The sequence below is a fragment of the Netta rufina genome (genome assembly GCF_964035555.1).
Source record: "Netta rufina genome assembly, chromosome: 1".
NCBI classification, from domain to species: Eukaryota; Metazoa; Chordata; class Aves; order Anseriformes; family Anatidae; genus Netta; species Netta rufina.
The window spans coordinates 132101296-132121661 of NC_140123.1; the positions used below are offsets into that span (position 1 = coordinate 132101296).

At 41.3% G+C, this 20366-nt stretch overlaps 1 protein-coding gene across 3 annotated transcripts; it reads left to right on the forward strand.

Moving 5' to 3' along the window:
- The first annotated feature begins 272 nt into the window (after window positions 1-272).
- Window positions 273-17735, forward strand: FGFR1OP2 (FGFR1 oncogene partner 2). 3 transcript variants are annotated; one of them, XM_084306575.1, is made up of 7 exons: window positions 334-407; window positions 2567-2696; window positions 3346-3482; window positions 4662-4779; window positions 5871-6013; window positions 13509-13622; window positions 15208-17735. In XM_084306575.1, the coding sequence occupies exons 3-7, from the start codon at window positions 3348-3350 to the stop codon at window positions 15343-15345; spliced, it is 648 nt and encodes a 215-aa protein (XP_084162701.1). In that variant the 5' UTR covers window positions 334-407; window positions 2567-2696; window positions 3346-3347; the 3' UTR covers window positions 15346-17735. The 3 variants fall into 3 exon arrangements, with proteins under 3 accessions (XP_084162699.1, XP_084162701.1, XP_084162700.1); XM_084306573.1 differs by lacking the exon at window positions 2567-2696 and having other exon boundaries at window positions 273-407; XM_084306574.1 differs by lacking the exons at window positions 334-407; window positions 2567-2696 and adding an exon at window positions 3111-3169.
- The last annotated feature ends 2631 nt before the right edge of the window (window positions 17736-20366 follow it).

The window sequence follows — 20366 nt, forward strand, 5'->3', positions numbered from 1 at the left end:
GGCTCCCCCAGCGCTGGCAGGGGGAGCGCCTCTCCCCTCCCTCCCCCTCCCCCTCTCCTCCTCCCGCCCCGCGGACCCCGGCGCCCCGCCGGGGTCACGCAGCCCCCATGGCCCGGCCGGCGGCCGCCTCCCGCGCCGCCTCGCAACTGCCCGCCGCGCGGGGGGGGGCCGGAAGGGGGCACGGGAAAGGGGAGGGGCTCCCGCCCCACAGCCAATAGCGAGCCGAGGAGGGGAGACGGGAGGCGGAGTTCTCGCGAGAGATTGGGGGGGGAGCGAGGCCCCGCCCGCGTCCGCGTCCGCGTCACGGCGCGGCGCCGCCCCGCAGCCGCCCGCCGCCATTTGAGAGTGGGGCGGGCAGCGGGGCCCTGACACCTGCCCCCGGGCGCCGCTGGAGCCGGTGGCCATGAGTGAGCGGAGCGGAGCGGAGCGGGGCGGGGCGGGGCGGCAGGGTGCGGGGGGAGGCAGGCAAACGGAGAGGGGTCCGGGGAGATAGGGGGGGGAGCTTCTGTCAGCTTTCGTGTGCTTGCCGTCTCGCGACAGGCGGCGGGTGTCGCGATAGTCCCGACTGCAGTAAACCTAGCAGGTCGGTGAGGCCGCCCCGAGGCGGGTTTGGACGCAAAGCTCAGGGGAGGCTGGGCTGGGCGGGAGTCTTTGTTTTGGGTTGGTTATCGCGCTGCCCAATTAGGTAGGGAGAGCAATTAGCGAAGGGCAGGAAGTGACGGGGAGCGAGCCCGTGGTGGCGGCCGGGCCGGGCCGTGTCGGTCACCTGCAGTCCCGTCTGCAGCCCCACAGCCCTGCGGGGGCAGCCCGGGGTGTCACCGCCACAGGCAGCCTGCCCGCGAGCGAAGGGATGCCCGGGAACTGCCCTGCGCCGAACGTCTTTGGTTCAGTGGTATTTAATTTCTAAACGCTCGGGTTAACTTACGTACGGAGATATCTTTTAGGATAAGACAACCGTTCTGCCTAGTGATCGGCGGCCAGTGGGCAAGAGGAGAGAATTGTAAATGCCACAGGTCGGGGCCGGTGCCTCACCCAGAGGAAGCCTAGCCAACGTTTGGGGCTGTGATTACAATGATGCAAATAACGAGCCTCCTTCCTGAGGCATGCATCCTGCACAAAAACAGGATGTAGCTTGAGGCCCGCTTCACCTTCAGCGCTGGGAGGGCAGGTGGCTGCTGCCCAGTTTGTGCGGCCTCGTTCCACACGTGTCTGCCCCGGTTCATCTGCTGAGAGAAGGAATGGCAGCAGCTTTGCAAGAAGGGGGTTTCTTCTTGTCTCGTGTCGAAGCGCAAAGAAGGATGAACACATACCTTGCTTAAAAAATGGCAGTGATGCAAATTATCGGAGGTGTTAGCTACATTGTAGTCAATGCAAAATGTGTTCCCAGCTCACAGAGAGGTCTGAGAGGCTTTGGTTGTGATGGCTGGAGAATTTGTGGCCTGTGAATAGTGCTAAAGACTGCCCTTCAAATTCTCTTGTAATATGGATCTGATTAAATCAATGTCTGTAACAGTTTAGTCAGCTATCATGGAAGGTCAGGTTTTGTGTGTAGGACTTTGTAGCCCAGCAAGAACATGAGACCAAAATTGAAGGAGAAATAAGGCGCAAGCAGAGCAGATCCTTAAAAGCAAAACAGTATGATTCCTTTCTACATGATATGAAAAAGAGCTCAAACTGCCAAACCCAAGTGAATATATTAACTGCCTGTGATAACGCATTAGTCTACTGAAGGACTTGACTTGATACCTCAAGTACATAAATATGGAAGTTAAAATGAAAACTTGAGTTGATAAATATTAAGGAATTCACATTGTGAATATTTATAGGAAATCTGTATGTGCCAAATAGTGATGCTTTTGGTAACACACAATTTGTAGAAAAAAAGTTTAAAATGGTTGTGCACCGTGCATACATGAAGCTTGCTTACTCAAGCTTCTCTGTCAGGAAGCAAGACTCAACCTTTCTGTGACCCTTCTGCATAGCAAAAGTAAACAAAATGCTTTTCTGCTACGTATGTTCCTCAGAGTAGAGGGAACAATTAACAAAATTACCAAATTAAAATATCTGGGGAGGTTAGGCTTTGAAGAAAGGTCAGGGGTGCACATAGGCTCTTCAGAGAGGAAATTAGTTTCCCCCCACATCTCGGTGCATGTAGATGGGATGTCCTTGATATGCTTGTAAATCTTTGAGGGTAATGGTGAAATTTCCTGTATTGGAAATATCCTTTTTTCTGCTACCTACATGGGCAGTGGGAAAAGGTCAGTTGGGGAAAACATGAAGATTTCTTTCAATTTGGCTAAAGATCCTAGGCTATGATTTGTAAAGGAGCCTAAGTCAGAAAACCAATCTGAAGCAAGTTTTTTTTTGCCCTGTATCTCAGTGGTTCACTGACATTTTATGCTTGCAAAAATCTCTCCTTCAGCTAAGAAATAGATTCTCACAGAAAATTTCCTGAAAAAAATATCAAGCTTTGCATTAATAAGGCACGTGTCTCTAATAAGCCTCTATCATTAGTGTCTTATTGCTGAAGAACTTATCAAGGAGTTGAAATAGATTTTCTTTTCAGTAGAAAACACACAAGATTTCTTAAAACAAGAACTTGAAGAATGAAGAGTCTCAGTCTTGATACGTAACCTATCAAGAATAAGTCCAAGAAAATGAGTGTAAAGGCCAGTGCGTTGAAAATGCTAGTGTGTGTAAGCATTTTGCAAGTTTAGGTAATTTCTGCTAACAGCTACTGCAATTAGAAGGCTGGTATTTTAACTATGCCATCGGTTCATCCTCTTGGCCAAGTTGCTCTCTTGCTCTATCCTGTTGAAAATGACATATTTTACAATTTCATGCCATGCAATGATGCTTGTGTTCATTTTTATACATGAAGAAAAGACAAGCCTTTGGGTGTTGGAATTTTCCCAAAGTAATTTTCTCTACGCTGTCAGTTTTAGCTCTTCCCTTTCTCTGCTGACTTAATTCATCAAAGTATTCAAGCCTACTACATGTATAGTCCTTTGGCATTCTCTTTTGTGTTGGATCTATACTTCTCAAATATCAAATACTTTGAGAATATCAAGTACTCTCTTCATGACACACAATTTACTTTCATTTCCTAGCTGTAATCCATGGTCTGAACAGCAATTAAAAAGAAGGAAAAGCAGACAGAATTTTTAAGGTATATGATTTTTTCCTACTCCTTGAAGACAACATAGGTCTAAAACGTCAATTATGGCTGTTCGAGGAAGAGGGGAAGGTTGTATTCAGCTGCTTCAAACTTAGAAAATATATCTTACACAGCGGTTCTCTCTGAAACAGGCAATAGTGTGAAAATAATCCATTTCTAACCTCTAGAAATGAGTTGCACAATTGAGAAAGCCTTAGCAGATGCGAAAGCACTGGTGGAACGGCTAAGGGAACATGACAACGCTGCAGAAGCTCTTATCGAACAGACTACAGCTCTTAACAAGAGGGTTGAAGCAATGAAACAGGTTTGTTTTTCTTCTTTGTTTACTCCATTAAAAAACAGCTCAGAAACACATTGCTTAAGACATTTTTGTATGCTACTGTGCAATACAGAATCAGTATTGTAATTTGTTATTCTTTAAATACCATACTAAGTATTCCTGTTGTGGGTGCGACTGTGATCGAAAAATAGATGGCTTATAAATTTAGTGTGATCCTGCAAAGAAGTTTTGCTTGCTACTCTAGCTTAAATATTGAAAACTAGTGTTTATGTGAAGAGCACTGGTAGGAATGGGGTTAGTATCCTACAAACCATTGTGTGGTACCTCATGTTTTGCTCTTCTGTGAAATACCACCGGTTTTATTGATTCAAACATGTAGATTTAATCATATAGAGGTCTGTCATAGGTCCTTCTGTTCAGAATACTTCCATCTTTGCACTGTCTCCTTTTCTTTTAAGTCAGCCTTTTGGGCATATTTGCTATTATTTCCATTACGATATTAAGCTGTCCGAGGGATATAATTAGGTTGAGTGTGACTTTCACTAGAGAGCTTTGCGAAAAACATAAAGGTATCTGCTGTCTTTCCATTTGGAAGTTCAGCCTGTCATTTCAATTTCAATCCATGTTAATGAGCCTGTAAAATAATAAATCCCTGCATATTGGGGTTGGAACTAGATGATCTCTAAGGTCCCTTCTGTCCAAAATCATTGCAAGAATGTGATTCTATATGCTTTATCCCTGCAAAAATAGTCATGCAGAGGCTTCATAACTTAGGAGTGAGTATTAAATCTACCCACTTGCTGAGAGTCAGGATTTGTTCATTTAGGTCCGTGTGACTTGTGCTCATACACATGCTTTAGGGAATTGGGAAGCTGCAGAGGTCAGGACCTCATGGCTTTTCTTTACCACCTGTTTATCTGTTCTAATGACCTGATGGCGAACTTGACCTGCACTAACTGCAGGTCATGCCCACTACACAGCTCCGAGTTATCAATTTTTTTGATTAAAAAAAAATTAAAGCAAGTTTTAAAGCAAGTGTTTCTAAAGGGCAGTAAATACATTGGCAGTACTGCCAGATGTGGTTTTGTCTGTTTTATATAATTAATTAAAAACAAGCATGTATTTTGTTGGTTACAGACTTTCACTGACATTTTATAATTGGTTCTTGGTGACTTGCTTTTTTTTTTTTTTTTTAATAACTAGTACCAAGAGGAAATTCAGGAGCTCAATGAAGTAGCAAGACATCGTCCTCGGTCTACATTAGTGATGGGTATCCAACAAGAAAACAGACAGATTAGGGAATTGCAACAGGAGAATAAAGGTAAGACTAATATACTATCCTATTCAAGTTTGAGCCTGCACCTGTCTAATCAGTGAGACTTTCATCATTGATCAAGTCCACAAATTCTTTTTATAGAAGAAATATTTTCTTCTAAGTTCAACTTGTCAGTTTAACTGATCATAATATAATCAAATACGGAGTCCAGATGTCCCACCACTGGGACCAGGATTTAAAAAAACAATTGCGGAAAGCAGTCATTTCAGTCCTTATCTAATGTTGAGTATAAGGAGATACAATTACGGTTTCTAAGTTTCTACAATGTTAGTATCTATATGGAAATGTGTTTCCATTGCTTAAAAAATATTAAAAAACAAAACAAAACAAACAAACAAAAAAAAAAAACAGGAGCTGTCAGGAAAACTTAAGGTATAAGTACACTAGTATAATTCCTTCTGGCATTCCATACACTAGGAGCATACCATTCTTCCTGGAATTCCATGGGCACTCTAAAATATTGTGCAATGATCTTGAGTCAATGATCTCAACTTGTATGGATCTTGTCTTATCTCAGGAATTATTTGTCCTTTTGTGAAGCACGAAAAAAAAAGGGGGGGACCAAAATTGGCCTCAAAGCACTATTTTCTGTTTTTCTTGTTGTCTTTGAGCTTGCTTCATAAGAAGTTCTGCTTTGGGAAAATTTTAGCTGAGGTAGCCCTGAACCGTTTAGTACTTTTAATCTAAGCCAGACTTAGTATATTTTGAACATGGGCATTTTTAAAATTTGTATTTTACCAAGCTGCAAACTAAAACAGATCTGTAAACTTCTTTCCAATTAATGTACAGGGCTGAATCTAGCCTCTATAGTAAAACTCCTCAGCTACTCTTAGGATGGTTTACGTCAGCTAAAGGGTCTGAAGTCAAATCAACCAATAAGACTGTTTCTGACTGAAAAAGAATTTTCCTGGGCAGTCACCACTGAAGAAGTTTGCAGAGACTATGGAGGTTTTGTGGTGGAAGGAGAGGTGATGCGTCAGGACAGGACAGTCTGTTTGTTTTCTCAGGCTGAAGTATTTTTGCATTTTGTTTCACTCCTCTGTTAAACTAATTGAATTTTAAAATTCCATTGGTAGAACTACGCACGTCTCTTGAAGAACATCAGTCTGCTTTGGAACTCATAATGAGCAAATACAGAGAACAAATGTTTAGGTTGCTTATGGCAAGCAAAAAAGATGATCCAAGTATAATAGTGAAGTTAAAAGAGCAACATTCCAAGGTAATAACTTCATTGGGCTTTTTTTTTTTTTTTTTTTTTTTTTTTTGTAATGGATCAATTCAAAGGTTATGTTGCCTCAGTTTTTGTATCATTGTACTAACAAGTTCTAACTTTTACAGGCCAGGCAATACAAACAGGAAACTTGATCAGTCTAGTAGGTTAGCCTTACCAGCTGCTGATTTATGTAAGCTTTTATCAGGTAGCACTTCATTAGTGTATCTACTTAATGTACTTATGTTTTGCTTAGGTCTTTAAGTCAACTGCTCTGTTACAGTTCCAGATACCAATAGATCTCAGTAATATTGAGATTTTTAGACTGTATTTAACTTAGGCTTGTGACTCCAACAAATAATTAGTAAACCTGTGCTTACTGGAGAGAATGGGGGGGGGTAAGTTTTAAAAACTTAATTTTCACACTTTTTTCTGCTAAATGTCTAGCAAATTAAAAATCCAAGACTCAAAAGAGCTTTTATTAATTTTTAATAATTATATTATTTTTAATATATAGTTTAGGCTTTCTGTGTATTTTGTCAGGAAAATTTGTGATTCTAGATCACTAACAAATCTAAACTGAAGCTTTTTAGCAAAGGTTTTCATTTTAAATATAATCATCAGCACTACAACTGCATAGACAAACAATAGTTCTAAATGTTTGATTACCTTTAACCTCAACAAACTAAGTCTGAAAGGCAGAGCTAGGGTCAGCATACTGTGAGAACAGTTTAGGATTTTGATCTTCTTATCTCTTTACAGAAGCATGCCCATGTAGTTAGCTCCACTGAAATCAATAGGACTACTTAAATTATTGTGAATTTACCAGATGAGAACTGTATCTTTAACATAAGCCCCTTAAAAAAAAAAAAAAAGTATATATCCTTTTCAGAGGTTACCTTGGTATATATAGAGAGATATAATTTATAGCCTCAGGAGTGACTTTGGTACTTAGACAAGAAGGTCAAATATCAGTCCTGAAATGGACTTAGAAATTAATTTAGAAACATTTTTTATGGATTATAAGCTTGGAAGTAAAAAACCATTTGTATATGTGTTTATATATATTTATTTATATATATATATATATAAGTATATATTATACTATTATTATTATATATATTATTAATATTATATATTATAATATATATTTTTATATATACATATATATATTATATATATATATAATATATATAATATATATATATACATTTAAGCAGGAAATTTATGCTTCAACATTTTGGTTAAATCTGACCCCACAACAATGCCTGATACAGAGGATTTATTACTCTTTCCTGACACTTAGGATTTCTGGAATTTCATTTATGCTTCTAATCGGTCTTCTCATTCAGTAAGATTGAAAAATCTTGAAACAGTCTTTAAACGCTGCTTTTCATATTACCTAAAATATCCATAATACCTAAGGAATGAATTTCAATGTTACCAGTAAACACTGTTCTGTCAAGTGGCAGCTATTAACTTCAGTACCTACTTGCAAAATATTATTTAACTCACTAATTTCGGCAGATCAGCAAGCACCTCCTTTAAATAGAAAAATATTTTTTAGCAGTCTTATGTGCATGAGAAAAGTTTGTGTCACTAGTAAAGACCCTGCACTAACTGTGCTGTTTGAATTTGCTCAACTGAAATGAGGACTGGAATTGTGTATTTGTTTTCTGTGAAGAGAGAGACTAACATATGCAAAATAAAAAAGGAAATATAAATGTTTATAGATGTTTGAAGCTATGTTCATAAAGAAACTCCTATGTTGCATTGTTTGCTCTTACAGCATTTAACTTGTACACATTTGGCTTCCAGAGGAGAGCTTTACAGTTTTGTGTTAGCATCTGGTCTCCAGTTAGTAACTTTGAAACAGGCTCTAGCTCATACTGATTGAGAGGCCACATCAACTAGCCAAAGGGGAAGCAGCGAGGACAGCAGTGTATGTAAAAGCCACTAACTCCTTCCTAATCCTTCTCCAGGAAGGATTTGCCAGCTCATTCTTTTACTACTGACTGCAGCTTTCTTTCCAGCCAAAACTTATTCTTAAAAAACATATACTGAAAAGCATCTTTTGTTGAAAAGAATGTTCTATACGTTCACCCTCATTGGAAATTGAGAAGAACTGCTCAGCTAGGTAGCGGAGCTCCGGGAGGAGGTGAACAGGCTCAGGAGCATCAGGGAATCAGAGAGGGAAATTGACTGGTGGAGGTGCGCTCTACCCTCTCTGAGGCAGGCTCACGAGACTGCCACAGCACAGGTGTCTCCTGTTACGCAGAAGACGGAGGTTCCCTCCTCCTGCCAGGCAGCGGGAGGAGACCTAGATCAAGGGGGGGGAATGGAGGCAGGTGCCTATTCGGGGTGGTAGGCGAGCCCTCTCTCTGCCCACCTCACCTTCCCATCTACCCTTAAATAATCGATATGAAGGACTAGAGCAAGACAATCTAAATGACGAAGTAGACAAAAACCCGTCCCAGTTGGAGGGGGCGCCTAAGACAAGGCGACCTACACGTCACATTGCCACATCATCCTTCAAAAAAGAAAGAAGGGCTATTGTTATGGGGGGCTCCCTCCTGAAAGGGACAGAGGGACCGATATGCCGACCGGACCCAACCCGCAGAGAAGTCTGTTGCCTCCCTGGGGCTCGGGTGAGAGACTTTGCCAAGAAAGTCAAGCGCCTGGTACGGCCCACTGACTACTACCCGCTACTGGTCTTTCAGGCTGGTAGCGATGAAGTAGCAACGACAAGTCCGAAGGCAATCAAAAGAGACTTTAGGGATTTGGGGCGACTACTTAGAGGATCAGGGGCGCAGGTGGTGTTTGCCTCTGTCCTTCCGATAGGGGGGATCGAAGCTGAAAGGCGTGCTGTTCACATAAACTCGTGGCTTCGAGACTGGTGTGACCGGCAGAATTTCGGTTTCTTTGATCACGGGAAGGTCTATGCTACACCGGGCCTGATGGCACCGGATGGGATGCGCCTCTCTCGGAGAGGGGTAAGGATCTTTGGTCAGGAGTTGGCAGGGCTGACAGATAGGGCTTTAAACTAGAGTCGAAGGGGGAAGGGGCTAAAACCAGGCACACCGGTGAAGACCTAAGGGATGGTATGCTAGAATCAGAGGGGTTGTGTGCCAGTGAGGTCCTTCGGTCAGATCCACAAGGTGCTGAGTGTAAGGAGACGCACTTGAAATGCTTTTACACAAACGCACGCAGTATGAGGAATAAAATAGATGAGCTAGAAGTCCTGGCCCAGTCCCGCAACTACGACATCATCGGCATAAGCGAAACCTGGTGGGATGAGTCCTGTGACTGGGGTGTTGCGATAGATGGTTACAGGATCTTCAGGAGGGACAGGCAGGGTAGGCGAGGTGGTGGGGTGGCGATGTATGTGAAGCAGGGGCTGGACTGTGTGGAACTTCAGGTCGGCGATGGCAAAGTTGAGAGCCTCTGGGTAAGGATCAAGGGACGAACGAATAAAGGGGATGTCGTTGTGGGAGTCTATTACAGACCGCCTGGCCAGGACGATAGCGCCGATAAATTATTATTTACAGAACTAAGAGAGGCCTCGAGATTAACTCCCCTTGTTCTTATGGGGGACTTCAACTTGCCGGACGTTAACTGGGAGTGCCACACGGCTGACACGAGCAAGTCCAGGAGGTTCATGAAGCACCTAGATGATAACTTCTTGGTGCAGGTGCTAATGGAGCCAACTAGGAAAGGTGCCCTCCTAGACCTGTTGCTAGAAAACAGAGAGGGTCTGGTGGGAGATGTGGTGATTGGTGGCCGCCTCGGTCGTAGCGACCATGAAGTGGTTGAGTTCAAAATTTATGGTGACAGAAGGAAAAGTGCCACCAAAACCTCATCCCTAGATATGGGGAAAGCGGACTTCAGGCTGCTCAGGGAACTAGTCAGCAAGGTCCCCTGGGAAACTGCTCTTGAAGGCCTCGATGTCCACCAGTGCTGGTCACTCTTTAAGCAATGCCTCCTAGAAGCACAAGATCAGGCAATTCCTAAATATCGCAAGTCAGGCAGGCGGGGCAGGAGGCCGGCGTGGCTGACCAGGAACATTCTAATGGAGATTAGGTGGAAACAGAGAGTGTTTTGCTACTGGAAGGAGGGCCAGGTGTCATGGAAAGAATACAGGGATGCTGCTCGTGTTTGTAGGGAGAAAGTTCGTGTGGCCAAAGCACACCTAGAGTTGAAGCTGGCTGTGTCTGTGAGAGAAAATAAAAAGGGTTTTTTTAGATATGTGAATGGAAAAAGGAGAACTAAAGAATACATAGGGCCGCTCCTTGATAGGGAAGGTCTCCTCACAGACAATGACATAGGCAAAGCAGAGACGCTTAACGCCTTCTTTGCCTCTGTCTTCAATGCCGATGATGGGCTTCGGGACCCAGGGTGCCCTGAGCTGGAGGACCGGGACGGTGGGGATGACAAACTCCCAACTGACCCTGAACGTGTGCGGGATTTGCTACTCCACCTGGATCCCTACAAGTCCATGGGTCCGGATGGGATTCATCCCCGGGTGCTGAAAGAGCTGGCGGACGTCATCGCGGAACCTCTTTCAATTATTTTTCAACGATCCTGGGAATTTGGAGAGGTCCCGGTAGACTGGAAGCTGGCAAATGTTGTGCCGATTTTCAAGAAGGGTCAGAAAGAAGACCCTAGCAATTACAGGCCTGTCAGTCTCACGTCAGTGCCTGGTAAAATCATGGAGAAGTTGGTTCTCGAACTTATTGAGGCGCACTTGGGGGACAAAGCAGTCATTGGTCCCAGCCAGCATGGGTTTGTGAAGGGTAGGTCCTGCCTAACTAACCTGACTTCCTTTTATGATAAGATCACCCGTATGGTGGACCAAGGGAAACCAGCTGATGTGATTTTTTTGGACTTCAGCAAGGCTTTTGACACGGTTTCCCATAGGATCCTACTGGACAAAATGTCCACCATACAGCTAAATAAAAACATCATACGATGGGTGAGCAATTGGCTAACGGGCAGGGCCCAAAGGGTTATGGTAAATGGGGCTGCGTCAGGCTGGCGGGCGGTCACCAGTGGGGTCCCTCAAGGCTCCATTTTAGGGCCGGTACTTTTCAATATTTTTATAAACGATCTGGATGTAGGAATAGAGGGTATTTTGAGCAAGTTTGCTGATGACACCAAACTTGGAGGAGTTGTGGACTCAAATGAGGGTGTAAAGGCCTTACAGAGGGATCTGGACAGGTTGGAGAGCTGGGCGATCACCAACCGCATGAAGTTCAATAAGAGCAAGTGCCGGGTCCTGCACCTGGGACGGGGAAACCCTGGCTGCATGTACAGACTGGGCGATGAGACGCTGGAGAGCAGCCTAGAAGAGAGGGATCTGGGGGTCGTGGTAGACAGCAAGTTGAATATGAGCCAGCAGTGTGCCCTGGCAGCCAGGAGGGCCAATCGTGTCCTGGGGTGCATCAAGCACGGCATCGCCAGTAGGTCAAGGGAGGTGATTGTCCTGCTCTACTCTGCGCTGGTGCGGCCTCACCTCGAGTACTGTGTGCAGTTCTGGGCACCACAGTATAAAAAGGACATGAAACTGTTGGAGAGTGTCCAGAGGAGGGCTACGAAGATGGTGAAAGGCCTTGAGGGGAAGACATACGAAGAACGGCTGAGGTCACTGGGCCTGTTCAGCCTGGAGAAGAGGAGGCTGAGGGGAGACCTCATCACAGTCTACAACTTCCTCGTAAGGGGGTGTCGAGAGGCAGGAGACCTTTTCTCCATTAACACTAGTGACAGGACCCGCGGGAACGGGGTTAAGCTGAGGCAGGGGAAATTTAGGCTGGACGTCAGGAGGGGGTTCTTCACAGAGAGGGTGGTTGCACACTGGAACAGGCTCCCCAGGGAAGTGGTCACTGCACCGAGCCTGTCTGAATTTAAGAAGAGATTGGACTGTGCACTTAGTCACATGGTCTGAACTTTTGGGTAGACCTGTGCAGTGTCAAGAGTTGGACTTGATGATCCTTAAGGGTCCCTTCCAACTCAGGATATTCTATGATTCTAAGAAAATAAAGATGTACAGCAAGGTCCTTCTCTCCTCCCCCCCCTTCTCCTCACACCCATGCTGCAAGTGAACACTGAATGAACAGCTAAACCACAGCTCTGGCAGCTGGAACAGCAGAGAAGGGTGGAAGGGGCTGATGTTCATTTTTAATGAAGTATGCTTGCTTTGGTCAGACACTCTACAATTCCAAGAATTTTTTTTTATAGTTGTTTCTGTTGAAAGGCAAGCTGATCATCTGCTAGCTGTGTGGACCTCCAGTCAAATTTATAATGTAAAGGTGGGATTTAATCCATCCTGTTTTTAGGTATACACAGCAGTTTTCAGTCCTACTTCCTTGGTAATAGTAACTGTTGTGAATTTTGTCCAAAGGTCAGACCAGACACGAAAAGGCTGTTAGTAGATGTGGAATAAGAAACAAGCAGAGGAAAGGAATGAAAATAAGGTCTTTGGAAACAGCATTACAACATTTAGCTTAACTGAACAGCAGTGAATGCCAAAGGTATTTTCTCTAGATCTACAGGAGAAGTAAGTAGGGACCCTTTAAGCATTTCCTGTTGGTATGTTGGCTAGGGAGAAAGTAAAACATCACCCAAGTCAACAAAGTCAGTAGGTTAGATATCAGTTCTCTGCAAACAGGGAAAATTATCTAAAATTTAAGTTTGTTTGCAAAGGCTGTTATGCCTGTGTTAATGGCTCCTATCACCATCAACAGTGGAAGAAGATGAGCAAACAGAACTATTGTACTTTTTTTCCTCTACTTGACTCTGAGTAAGATGCAGTAGTTCTTTACAATGGGAAAGTGCCCTGCCAGTGTTAATTCACAGACACAAAGAGGTCAATCAGGATACAAGCCCATTTCTTACAGTTCAGCAAGGACATGGACCTCTGGAGTCCAAATTGCAGATCAGCTGAAATTGGATTTGAGCAGAAGTACCTTAGGTAAGAGCTAAGGACAGATCTGAGTTTCCTAGTATATGATGTAGTAATAAGGATGACTACTTTGCCTGCTCTTTTTAAGAGACAAATGCCTACCCACAGGCTGGTACTGGCTGAACCAGGCTTGGGACCGGCTTTCACGTAGGTGGAAGGAATGTCGCATATGCTGCTGTTGTTAAGTGAAGTTGGTCTTTCTGCATATCCACAATGATACACATCTCCTGCAACACCGGAGGTTCTTGCCAGAGCAAGCGCATGGCTAACTTGTAGCCATCTTGAAGGCATGGAAGATGCTAAGGGTATAGACATTTAAGCATATTTTCTTTTATAAAACTCTTAAGAGGGAACAGATTTATTTAAATGAACAGGACTGCAGTAGCCCTTCGTGCTGCAGAATTAGAACTTCTTTCACAAAGCTAGGTCTGTGTTCATATTTTTATTAAGTGTCAGAGCAGTTAAAATGAACATTTAATGCTTTGCTTATTTTTAATAATGCAGTAAATAGATTACTAAAACTGTCGTATTATTTATATGGCTTAGGAACTACAAGTGCATGTGGACCAAATTACAGAAATGGCAGCAGTAATGAGAAAAGCAATTGAAATTGATGAAAAGCACGGCTGTAAAGAGCAGGAACGTATCATTCAGCTTGAAGTAAGTATGAAATCCAAACAGCAATGGCACAATAAAGATTTCTCCTTCCCCCCACGTTAAATACTTAGAGGTGACTGTAACACCTCAGAGAATTCAGGGTACAGACCTCGATACAGGGAAACTTGCTTATTTGGAGAGTTAGGGGAGCAGGCTACTGCTACCTCGTATGTTCATGCAAGCTTTAATATGTATTCCAGATCTCTAAATCACACATTTCATTCTGACCCTTCAGTTCTATCTGTACACAAGTCTTAGACAGTCTTTCAGTATTTTAGGGCTTGAGTATTGTCTCATGTACTTAATGCCAATATTAGAGGCCAGAAAAAAGACAGTTTTATGCAAATACTTGACTGATTCAGATAATTAGGTTAGGCATAAGAATACGTTCAATACATGTATCAAAGCTTTAGGGGAGCCATACCTAACATTAGGCTAGCCTTCACTAGGGTACCATCTTTCCAAAACTACTAAGCAAATAATTTTCTGTATTCTTCCGGTAGCTGCATTAAAATTGTCTAAATCAGTAACTTCTGGGATTTGTTTCTCTTACTCTGGTCATCTGATTAATACTCAGGAAGATTAGAAAATCATATCATTTCCTCCTTGTCTTACAAGAAAGCAGCCAGGAAAAGCCATTGTAGAACTATGTTATACATCATTAATAAGCAGGGAACTGGGTGCAGTATTTGCAGTGTTGCTACCAATTATATAAAAATCACTTTTAAAGTCTAGACTGTTCTGTAAAGGGTTCTTTTCTTTCTGTTTGTAGCTCTATAGGAATCTTGCACGTGAAACAGGTTGCTTTGCACGCTGCATTTTCAGTATAGTCTTTTTTTGTAAAATATTTTTGGTCAGACAGTTTTAGGATCAAATATTTTTGGTCCTATTGTTTTGAGTATAACTGAAACTCATCCATTAGAGCAACAGAGTAAACATTATCACTGTTATTGAGTTACTGTATCACTCAGTCACACTGCTATTTTGTTGCACTACCATTGTTGGGTGGACTGTTAAGTACCATTCCATCACTGGAAGTAGTGATTTATATACTGACTTTTACATACTGACTTAATAATTAAGACTGAGTGTAAATACAACTGAGTGAAATACAACTTCATACTAGTAAGAAATTAGGCTGCAAGTAGATAAGCACACACCCAAGATTTTTAAGGTCTTATTTTTAATTTGTTTTATATAACATCTAAAACCTCATGCTTTTGGAAGAGTTCAGGGTTTCTTATCATTACAGGGTCAGTGCTATTGCATTTTGACTAAGTGCTAATAAGAGTTTATTATGGAACAGAGTTCATGGAAAGTAGGCTTTTTTTGAAATGCAACATTTGCATTTAATTATCCTTTTCTTACACTGTGTGGTTTGAGCTTTAATTTGACGTTTAATGCCTGTTCGAAAGAACATACATATGGGTTAGACCTACTCTTCCTGGTTTTAGAAGGTAACATGACACTACCTACAAGTTGATATTTTAATCCTTATACACATTTGGAAAGGGAGATTATTAATATAGTTATCCTGACTTCCTTCTTTCTGGAGTTCTATAATGTCTTTTTTTTCCTCTGGTTATAGCAAGAAAACAAAGGCTTGAGAGAAATTCTTCAGATAACTAGAGAATCATTCCTGAACCTCAAGAAAGAAGACGCGTCAGAGAGTACATCTCTTTCAGGATTAGTAACAAGCAGTGATTTGAGCCTGAGGAAAAGCTAAAGACTATAGAAGTCAACAAGCTTTAATTGCACACTTTACAAATGGAATATCAGGGGTCACTTGTCAAGCACTTGTTACTGAATAGGGCACCAGCAAGATAATGTGTCTTGAACTTCAGTTTAGTGGCTTTTTTACCATGTGAAATACATTCAAAGGGGTATTCTGTAAAACCCTTAATGACAGATTAATTGCCATAGATCTAACTTCAGCAGGAAATGGATTAATGCACTAACCAAATTAGGAATTATTTTTATATGACGTTATTTTGCAAATAAGACATGATTTCACATAGTTTATATAAATTACTGCATATACAAAACTTCAATGCACCTACTATACAATAAAGACAACTTAAAGTCTCATCACAGCATAACTGAGTATGCTTTGTGCACAATCCATATTGCATTTTTCCTTTTAAATTTTTTGAAATTTGGGATTTTGCAACAAGCCTGTTTAATGGAAAGGGTGAGTAGGCACCATAAATCTTAAACATTTCTGTTACTTTGCCACAGGGTATCCCACCAGTTTAAACATAAGCAATGCTTTTGCCTTTGTTCAGTTTTCTTAAATTAAAAAGACTTAAGATATGCATCCTTAATTATATTTTCAAAATATGAAAAGAACTGTTCTTTTTTGCTTTCTGGAATACAAGCAGTATAATTCTGGATTAACTATTTACTTTATGAGAGAGAAAACCAAGCTCAGTTCTCTATCTGTAGAAAAGTTCTACCTACTAGACAAGTCCTACAGTAGTCCCATCTACTTCTTGGATTGCCTGCCCAAACTGGGAAATAGCAATCTGACAGCACCCAAGCCATAGCAGAACAAAGGTAGTTGGGGGAAGAAGGAAGGAGCTCTATGGCAGACTTGACAGTCTGCAATCAATAATTACTGCTCCCATCCCCCCTCTTTTTTTTTCCCTAAGGACTAAATATTCAAGATCTGTTTTCACTGGGAACTTTCAGTGTATTACACATTGACAAATAGACTTCTCACTTTTAATCCTAAAATATCATTAGATGTAAAAATGAACTAGCACTTCTAGATCAAGGCACAGCTTACGTTGGATTCTTGTTTGAAGCACCAAGAACATTTCTAATATTGATGTGTATCATGACTTTTTGTCTAACATGCTAATGTATTCTTTAATTGGAACACAGACTCGAAGCATAGTGAAAGCTTTCAACCACAGAAATTGAAGAGCTACAAACAGCAAGCACAGTTGAGTATTTTGTCTGTTTAATATCTCACCTAGCAAAATGAGTTGAACTCCTTATTTAATCAAATTCCATTTTTAGTTGCAACAGTGCAGAAGGAATTAAACACTTTCAGCGTGTCAGTTTTAAATACAACTTGTCTCAAGATAAATGCACCAAAAGGTCTAAGACTGAACTTTCAGTTCCCAGTGAACTAATTTATAGGGAGCCTAATGTTTTTCTTCTGGTGTTGTCAAATGCCTTCCCATACTGCTTAAGAGAAACAACTGGAGTGGTGGGAAAAAGCATCAAGCTGAGAATAAATGCCAGTTTTCAATTAGCTAATGCATATGCCAGGAAATGCAGTTATAAGAAGAGCTCAGAACAGGCAGATAAATCAAGCTCTCCAACATTGTACAGCATTTCTTGTAACTGGAGAAACTGCTATTTCTCCTTCCAGAGCATCTTAGCATGTTTCTAGGTTTAAGAATATATGGGGGACATTAATGTGCATGAAGAAAAAAGTTTTAGCTCTTTCCAAACTTGGAAAACATCCTGGGGGAAGTGGGGGTTTTTCAGAACATTTTATCTCAAGCTCAAAATATAGTTGTCAGCTGCTATCTATAAAACTTTGCCAATGCTTATATCATTTAGATTTTGCATTTCTGCTGTAGCTTGCAAGCTGGTGACTTAGTAGAAGCAACATCTGTTTCAATGGAGTGTGTTTTGTTGTTGCAAACTTGGAAGAAGATTCGGTTTCAGTTAAGTTTTTTTTCTATACACATCTTTTCAGCCATTGACTTGTATCAAGGGCACTTACATCCATTTTACACTGAACGCAGTTTCATGGCTGATCTGGCTTGTCTTTCAAATACAATCTCCAGAGTATATAGCAGAGAAGGGTTGTTAGTCTGTGGCAGTTCTTTAAGGTTGCTCTATTATGAAATAATGCTTGATTAGTGTTTATTTTTGTAATTTAAGAAGTGACTTAATTTATCTACTCCTAGTTTTCACCTCTGATATGTCTCTTCTTCCATTCCCCTGACCTGATCACTTTAGGATTTTAAAGAGCCTTCACATGGTGTGGAGTGACTATTTTTCATTGCAAACCTGTTATTTTTGTAATGCTGATAGCTTGAAAAGAATTTATGGCTAGAATTGTGTACTGTACAGTAAACTTATTTTATCAATAAAGTAAATACAATAAATATGGATGTTTTCATGATTATTTTCACAAAGCAAGATACTGGATCTGAAATAAGCCTTGTTAGTATTATCTAAGAAAGAGACACCATTTTGCTTTTCTCTCATGTATTTATGCTTTAAGGCAGGCAAGCCCATTTCTAGTGCTTTTATTCATGTTCCCAAATAGCAGGAAAAAAAGAGTTCCATTTTCCAAGAGAAAATGGATGGTTAACAATCAATCAGCTCCATGCAGGTAGTTACTCATTTTTTAAGTGAACTACTGGAACTGTTTAATACAGAAAAGCAGTAAGAATAAGCAAAAAAACAGTCCACAGAGTTTTGGTTTTTGTATCAGAATGTTTTGGTACAGGTGGAATGGGGCAGTTTTTTCCTTCAAGATTAAGAAAGTCACTTTGATTTTACTCAAGCTCTGGGTTTCTTTCTCTGATATGTAAATGAGAATGTCAGTGGATTACATTCACAAGCTGGAAGTGTAATGTTTCTCCACTTCCTCATGATTTCTCAGAAGAGAACCTTCCTTTCAGTATCATAAATTGCTTGTTTAGGGACAGGTAATAAATGTCAAGCTAAGTCATGAATAAGCATAGCAGCTCTTCAGCTGAGGTAACTTCAGCTTCAAACTAAGTTGGGCTGATCTGTACAATGAATAAAGCTTTAAATAACTAGCTTTTTTTTTTTTTTTTTTTTTTTAACAATTTCATGAAATTCAAAAGATTATGTTAAACTACAGAGCTAACATCACTGTTCTCACGCAGAATTATGTTTACTAGGATCATTATGTTTACTAGGATCCCACTGTAGATATCCAAAACAAGATTTAAATTGGCTTTGGAAGTCTTCAATTTTGATTAGTAAGCATATTACGCTTTAAAACCGATTTCCCTAAATTAAAGAAGAAATCTAGACTGGAAATGGATCATCTGCAGCTGTCCAAAAGATATCATTGCCTGTACATCAGGGAAGGTGTCTTAGAGGGCTTCCTTTTAACTTCATGTGTAAACTACTATCCCATTCTCCTAGAAAATCTGTGCACTCTCTCCTGTGCATAATCCCCAAACCAGCACCAACAGACATATGCCTGTTACCATTTCTTTTTTGTTCATTAAGTAGATTCTGCGTGATGGTGACATTATACCTCTTGCTAAACTTAGTCTTCCAGAACATAATATTGTGCTGGGAGACCTACATGCATCATGTTGCTGTATTATAACATACATACATACCTGGTAGAGGTGTGCGGGTCACATTCCAGGTCATGTTCACCTCACCTTTTGCCCATCTCACTTCTCTCTTCTGTGCAACTGACTTTCACGCAACAGGAGCATAGACTAGTTTAAACAGCATTGGTTAGTTTCTGTATATGAAAAGGTGCTGCAAAATACAAAATGAAGCATCCTGTTTCACTGATGTGAGAAATTGCACTGCTGTTCATGCTGCCTGTGATGACCTCCCTTTGGCAGACACAGATATAGCAGCATGCCTTTCAGGAGCCTGCATGGTCACCTTTGTAGGAGGGAACATCATTAATTCAGGGCAAACTCAGCTGACATTTAGAAGAAAACTTTAAACAACTGCTCAGCATGACAGAGAGAAATGTTCCGTAATTTCAGTCTTGAGAAGTATGCACTAACAACACTCCTCAGACTTCAGCTAGGGAACACTGCCACAAGGGAAATAAGCAGGACTACAACTGTGGTATGTTCCCATTGCCTTAAGGATTAGTTTTACTTTTTTTTTTTTTTTTTTTTCTTTTTTTTAAGAAGAATGGCAGAACGACCAAGAGAAGTTCTTCACAATGCTCCCACCACCAAAAATGCCTAAATGTTTGAGGATGGCTATTTTACCAACAAAAAACCCACATTATGTTTTTGAAAATTCAGCTGGAGGCTTGAACTTCTAACACCAATGAACGCAAGGTGATCAGTGACTCTGGTTTTCCAGTAACATGCTGTGGAACACAGTAGACAATTTTAAAATTAGTTATATGCAACTGCTCAAATCACCCAAATTATCAGCTAGGCAAACAGCAGCTGCCTTCTGTGATATGCACTGTGCTTTGTTGCTTCTTGTACATTACTTTTGTTGTTATTTCAGAGCGTTCAGGATAAATTGATCTAACGTGCTCAGAAAGAGCTGGAAAGACAGTCATTATTGCAGAAGACTTTAAGGGTAAGCTAGAAAAACTGGAAAGTGTGTGGTGCCTTTTTTTTTTTTTTTATTTGACAACACAGACTTGAAGGAGCTCAGGAAGACTGAGCTCTGCAAAGCAGATAGGTAAGTCATACACAACTCCCCCCCACCTCAAGTGAGCTAATTTAATGCTCTATTTTGAAGCTGTCTTCTAGTATGCATGGAAGTACAATTCCTTGCATACTCAAGCAGGAGGCACCTCTTATCTGCCCATAGCTATATGTTTGTAGACAAGGTCTGAATCAGTTAAAATTTATTATCAGCAACAAGCATCTGCTTGAACAAATGCATTACTTTGACTTGTTGTTTCCAACACAAACTGAAACAAAGCCTACTTATCAAAGGTGTGGAAAGGGACAAAAAGGCTCAGCCTGAGAGCAACAGCACAGATCTTGCATTAGACACGGGAGACCACAGCAGAGACTGTGG